Raw genomic sequence first — 7,239 nt, forward strand, 5'->3', positions numbered from 1 at the left:
GGTGTACTACAGGAATAGCGTCTAGTTTATCAACATACCTGTGACAGTTTGGTGGTGTACGATAGCAATAGCGTCTAGTTTATTAATATATCTATAACAGTTTGGTGGTGTACTACAGGAATAGCGTCTAGTTTATCAACATACCTGTGACAGTTTGGTGGTGTACGATAGGAATAGCGTCTAGTTTATTAATATATCTATAACAGTTTGGTGGTGTACTATAGGAATAACGTCTAGTTTATCAACATACCTGTGACAGTTTGGTGGTGTACTACAGGAATAGCGTCTAGTTTATCAACATACCTGTGACAGTTTGGTGGTGTACGATAGGAATAGCGTCTAGTTTATTAATATATCTAGAACAGTTTGGAGATGTACTATAGGAATAGCTCTCAACGTTATAAACATGTCTGTGACAGTCTGACGGTATATGATAGTAGTAGCTGTCAGGTTTTTCACACATAACTAGGACAGCCTGGTGGTTTATGATTAAAGCTTATCATTTATCTCAGAAAGTTCGGTGGCGCATAATAGGCCCTGAAGTTTATGAAATTTTCTAGTATCTAGTAACATAATGACTTCTAATATTAATGTTATTTTAAAGAGGCAATCCGACTAACTCAAATCTGAATTATATTACATTCTATTTGGCCAGATATATTACATGAAGTTTGTTGTCTGTCTGTTTATTTGCTTGTTTTAGTGCAAAGCCACATTGAGCTACGTGCTGTGTACACCGGCGGGAATCAAACTCCGGATTTTAGCGCTGTAAGTCCGTAGATTTACTGCTCTTCTACCGGAGGACCACGAAGCTACACAATGGTCTATTTGAGCTCTGCCCTCAACGAATATCGAAATCCGTTTGGTTTTTTTTTGCGTTATTAACCTCAAACTTACCACTGAGCCACTAGGGGGGGGTGAGCTTTGTTGTATATAATGGAGTAAGCCACCAAAGTGTCTCGGTTATTATCCGTAATTTCAAAGAATTGGAGAGAATTAAATTTTGCAATATGCAACAATACGATGTTATTTCTAGTAAACAGCAAACCGCCATTATTTATAAAAGTGTGACTATAGATGTCTGTTTCAGGGCACGTTTGTTGTGAAAGCAGAATAGTAGTGATACATATTGTTTATGTTTGGACTAAATAATTAACATCCACGAGAGTGGTTTTAATTTAATGCTCGTTCTACGCAGCTATTGAATAGTGTGACTACAGTATTTACTAGTAAAATTAAAGATTGGGAATTTATCTGACAAGTTGAAAATATCTATGAAATCACTATTAAGTATCTTATTGTTTTAGGCCTTCAGTGCTTTTGCAGTATTTTTAATAATCCAATAGAAAGAGCCCCCAAGTGGAATAGCGATATGTCTGCGGACTTATACTGCTAGAAACAGGGTTTGTGCTTTACAACAGCAACAACAATGCAACAGAGAAAATGTTTTTTTTTTCCGGATTCAATGTAATGTGGAAAATTATTAAATAAAAACTCAAGTCTCTCTTTTTCTAATACTACTTTTCACCCTGCATAAAGCATTTTACATTTGTGATAACTTTATGTTACCCATGTGTTTAGACGTAAAAGACGCCCAAAACTAATACTGACAGTCGAAAGAGATTATAATTAATTTGGCCAGTAGTTGTTTTCTTTTTGCTTTCTTTGATCCGTGGTAAGTATCTCAAACTTTTATTCTTGGCACGCTAGAATGCCCAAGTTTTGGTTAAATGAAATATACATACAATACTGTAATAATCTAAATAACTATTTCATGTTATAGTAATTTAAGTAATAAAAACGATGATTAGCTATACACCAGTTGCCACCAGTGGACCATCTTTGAGTTTCAGTGCTTATATTACTAAAATTAGAGTTTCGATACCAACGATGGCAAAATACGTATAATCCATAGTGTAAATTTGTGTAACACCACAGTGTAACACAAGTTAAAATCAAATATATCTGTTAATAAACGAGCAAACGAAGGATATTTGTTAATGGATGATTTTTTATATGTAATATACAAAACACGTCATAAAATCAAAACTCCAATTTTCCACAATTTAGTCACAGCCTAGTAATATCAAATGAATGAACAATTCCTATAATGAGTAGCATTAATTTTCACTTGCAGAAATAACCATTAAAGGACACGTTCTCTTAACGTTTAGTTAACAAGTACGTATTTTATTTTCCCTGTGTTATTAGGAGGTAGTGGTAAAGACTATTTTAATGTTGACGGCAAGGACATTATCCTGGAATCATCTATTGAACCTGGGAAAGTTCTCGAACTTCTGCTCAAAGGCATATATAACTCCGAGGAAGAAAAGATTACAGATACAACCAAAATTGAATTTTCGGTCCAAGATGAATTGTTTAGTAAAAAACTCATTGTGAAAGTAATTGATAGTGGATTTAAACCTGATAGACCAATTGTATCTATAGATGTGGAGCAAGAAGATGGTGTTATTGTAACAGGTAATATTTCAATATTTTAAAGTACACTTACATAATAGAACAGATGTGTGACACCCATGACAAACATTTTCCATTATTCTACACCTATACTACGATAAAATAATATTCTATTTAGTAGCTTACCTTTACTTGGAATGTCAGTATATAAATCAGATATTATAATTACAGTATTCCACTTACTGGCTCTGGAATGGCCTGCTGTTTAAGGCGTTCGGCTCACAATTTGCGGGCCGCGAATTCGAATAAACTTCACCGAACATGTTCGCCCTTTCAACCATGGGGAAGTTATAATGTGATGGGTCAATCTCACTATTCGATAATAAAAGAGTAGCCCAAAAGTAGGTGGTGGATGGTGTTGACTTGCTGCCTTCCTTTAGTCTATCACTGCTAAATTAGGAACGGCTAGCGCAGATAGCCCTCGTGTAGCTTTGCGCGAAATTCTAAATAAACCAAACAAATCCACTTATGTTTTTAGCATCTTGACTTACTATGTTCTGGTTGAATTCCTTTTAGGCTTGATGTGTTATGGGTTTATTCTTATCAGACTAGTATTATGTTCAACAACATGATTTTGTATGTTCCGGTAGTAATAAAAAAATTGTAATAAATTCCATAAGCTTTCTTTAGCGCTAAAGAAGACTTCTATGATTAACTCCATGTACTCCACAATGTAATGCTGTTTAATTAGGCTTCTAGAATGAACTCCACACACAGTAATACTGCTACATGCTAAATTACACTCCTAGAAGAAGCTCTACACGAAATAATACTGCTAAAGAAGACTTCTATGATTAACTCCATGTACTCCACAATGTAATGCTGTTTAATTAGGCTTCTAGAATGAACTCCACACACAGTAATACTGCTACATGCTAAATTACACTCCTAGAAGAAGCTCTACACGAAATAATACTTGCTAAAGAATGCTTCTAGAATGACCTCCATATGCAATAATACTGCTAAAATAGGCTTCTTGGATGACCTCCATATGCAATAATACTGCTAAAGTAGGCTTTTAGAATGACCTCCATATGCAATAATACTACTAAAGCAGGCAACTAGAATGACCTTCGTATGGAATGATACTGCTAAAAAGGCTTCTAGAATGACCTCTACGTGAATAATACCCTTACACAATGCAAAACCAATGCTCTTGACGGGCGGGACTTTATTTTAGGAGGTTACTACAAAGCTACGATAAGTACTATTTTAGCAGGACTCAACATTAAGATAATCTTGGCCCATAATATCAAACTGAATACTTGGTAGGCTTCCATTGTAGGAAGGCTACTGCTTTGTCATATAAAGTGAATATTTCAATAGGACTCCACATTAAGAAGATCTCAGCCGCAAAACGAAAACACAAAAAGACAAATTCAAAATAATCTACAGTATAATAAAATAGGCATCTAGAATGACTTCCATATGGAATAATACAGAAATTATCTTGGTTTGGAGTTCGAACTAGGCTGAGTATTTAGCTTGGTAAGCTATTATTGATTGTAAACTGTAATCTTGGTTGAGAATGTCTAGGCAGTTTTCTTTACAAAGCAGAATTTCAAACAACGAAATGACTTGAATTAACATTAAAAGATTGCTGTAAAATATTTTTTGTTGCTTTGTTATAACTGTGAACTTTTCACGTAAAAATGTTTTCGAGCTTACCATTGTAATGGCTATTAAAATTGTGTTTTTTGTGTCAATTATAACATTTCTTAAAATTTTAGATTTTGGCATTACCTAAGGTAAAACTATACAAGTCTTATCCTCTTTAAAGTTCCACTTGAACATGAAATTGTCATTAATAATCTATTGTTGAGTATAACTATACGTATGTGTCGCTCCCTTATAAAATGTATCACGTTTTCATACCAATCATATAGAGAAACAATTTTACTCAATCACCCTAAAACTCTCAAGCATATAGATTTTAAGATTAGATATAGTTAGGCTATTTTTGTTGTTGTTTGTTGAATTTTACGCAAAGCTACTCGAGGAATATCTGTACTAGTAGTCCCTAATCTTGAGATGATAGTCCAGAGAGGAGGTATCTAGTCTACGCCAACCGCCGCCTACTCGTAGGTTACTGTAATCGAACAGTAAGATTTGTCTATTACTCTTATAACGCACACACAGCACCAAATTGTAGAGCAAAATTTTTTAATAATTTCTTCAGGTAATAAGTATGTGCGAACCATTGATTCTCGGCCATGTTTGATCTGCCTGTAGACCCAAGACCGAAACCACAGTCCAGTATGCTAACCACGGAGCCGCGCTTGGCCCGCCTGTAGACCCAAAAACGAACCAGTGAACCGCGTTAGGCCCGTTTCTAGACCGAAAAACAAATGTTTTAAAGTACTTTGTGAAAGAAAGTGTTAAAGTAATAAATAAGTATATTTTAACTCTTTATGGTATATTATTCTGTTTAGTGGAACACAATGTTTTAAATAAACGCGTAAAACATAGTATTTTGTCTCCACGTGTGCATGTAGGTGAAGACAAAGATTACTTTGGCATTAAAAATAAACAGATATACTTGAGGAAAGACTTAGATCCTGAAAAGCTAATATACCAGATTACACTAGAGGACGAAACCCAAACCTACACTGACAAAATGGAAATTGTATTCGTCATTGATCGAGGACTGCCACCGAAACTGTTCTTCAAGGATGTTTTTGTTGTAGACATCTATCCCAATGCTACTACAGGAACTCAAGTCTTCAAGATAGAGGCGAATGTTAATGATGTGACTTTCAAAATCATTCGTAAGTATAAATAATTTAAAATTACTTAGGAAATGTTTTCCTTGTCTACTTTTATTTATTCAAGTTGAAGTATTATAATTGATTTTAGAAAATGTTACGTACTTAAATAACTCAGATTTCGTGCAAAAACATTATCATTAAAGTAAAAACTTCAGTTTGATCTAAGAAGTATCAGGTTAGATAATCATTAAAGTAAAAACTTCAGTTTGATCTAAGAAGTTTCAGGTTACATTATCATTAAAGTAAAAACTTTAGTTTGATCTAAGAAGTATCAGTTTACATTATCATTAAAGTAAAAACGTCAGTTTAATCTAAGAAGTATCAGGTTACTTTAACCCCACTTCAACGCTCTAGATGAGTGCATCTGTACAAGGTCTAACTCAAGTAGAAATAAATTATTTTAAACAAAAGTGCTACCAGTTTTTTAATAACACATCAACGTGTTCTAGGAATTGTTGCTTGAATTAGATGGAATATCAAATACTCAAAATTTTCGAGTGTCATGTGAGTTGAAACGTGTTTTAGTGTTTTTAAGTATATTCATTACTTCAGTACTCACTCTCTCAGTTGGTAAGGTGTTAGACATCAGATGTGTGTTCTTTAAAACCAAGCGGCTCTTATCTTTCAACTTATATGGGACGACTGATTTTGTTTTCTGAAATACAAAAACAACCCTAAAGCGGTTCAATTATTACTTTGTAGAGGATCTGGAATGTAACTCTTAATACCTCCATATATATATATATATAATCTGAAGTATATCAGTAATTCAAGTGAGTTCAATCTTTTGTTCATTCAGAAAGTATCAGAAACTATAACTTATGCACAGTTGTTCGAAAATTTACCATTCTTAAAATTGAGTAACAGTTAGATATTACTGTTAGATAAAGAGAAAAGTTATTTCATGTCTTCCCAGGTTAAATACTTGTTAGTTTATGTCGCTGTGTTACTTAATACATCCTAATTATTCTTGGTTTTGTATTAAATATAGAAGACGATAAGGATATGTTTGACATTGATGAGGACTCTGGAGAAATTACTCTTCGTAGAGATCTGGAAGAAGATGATACCAAATTCCATCTGATCATTGAAGGTGCCAAAGACTCGGTAAAAGAAAATATTGAGGTAACAGCGTATTTTTGGTATATCTAAATATAATATTTCTAACTCCCTCTTTTTAGGATTGAATTGTTATTGATTTTCCAGTAATGTTTTTACTATCAAGGTGTTCAGTGATAAACCAAATACAACATAATTAGCTAACAGCATCGTTTAAGCATTCCAGAAGTTTTGTCAAGATGAGATCCATTAAAGCCAGTTGGTTTTATGAAGCTTACGTTGTAAGGTATGTCAAGAGAGGACTAAAATGTTTTGGCGCTTTTGAAAAAAAACAATTCTTAATGATTAGTGGTTCTTAAAGTAAAGTTGTCAGAAACATCTAGTGTTATACAATTTCCATTAAATGTCCCATTGAAATAGTATGTAAAATGAAAGATTCTTCGATTTTTTATCAGTTTGTTACAGTTTATAACAAAACAGACGTGACTATTGTGTAATAAACGTTGTGCAGGCATATTGAGAAAAAAATTACCATATGCTAATTAAGAGGTTACGTTTATTTAAAGTAAATTTTTTCTTATCGCCTGATGATTATTTATTTTTAAACTGAAAAATAATATGTTGAATAACTTAGTTTTCATATATAAGTAATGAAAATAATACGTTGAATAACTTAGTTTTCATATATACGTAATGAAAATAATATGTTGAATAACTTAGTTTTCATATATACGTAATGAAAATAATATGTTGAATAACTTAGTTTTCATATATACGTAATGAAACATCGTTTTCCTCATTGGGCTTTGTGTCCATTCTGATGGTAGCAGATGTCGTCAGGGTGATTAGGGCGCTTGACTCACCATCCAAAGGTCGCGGGTTCGAATCCCCGTCACACCAAACATGCTCGCCCTTTCAGCCGTGGGGGCGTTAT

At 33.5% G+C, this 7,239-nt stretch overlaps 1 protein-coding gene across 1 annotated transcript in view; it reads left to right on the forward strand.

Annotated features, from left to right (window-relative positions):
• Nucleotides 1-7,239, forward strand: part of LOC106462307 (protocadherin Fat 3-like) — a 56,991-nt gene that overhangs the window by 26,672 nt on the left and 23,080 nt on the right. Inside the window, exons 10-12 of the mRNA XM_022389527.1 lie at nucleotides 2,212-2,481; nucleotides 4,974-5,246; nucleotides 6,238-6,371. Coding sequence (XP_022245235.1) covers nucleotides 2,212-2,481; nucleotides 4,974-5,246; nucleotides 6,238-6,371 — 677 coding nt within the window. The remainder of the gene's footprint in view (nucleotides 1-2,211; nucleotides 2,482-4,973; nucleotides 5,247-6,237; nucleotides 6,372-7,239) is intronic.

This window comes from Limulus polyphemus, unplaced genomic scaffold (genome assembly GCF_000517525.1).
Source record: "Limulus polyphemus unplaced genomic scaffold, Limulus_polyphemus-2.1.2 Scaffold1139, whole genome shotgun sequence".
NCBI classification, from domain to species: domain Eukaryota; kingdom Metazoa; phylum Arthropoda; class Merostomata; order Xiphosura; family Limulidae; genus Limulus; species Limulus polyphemus.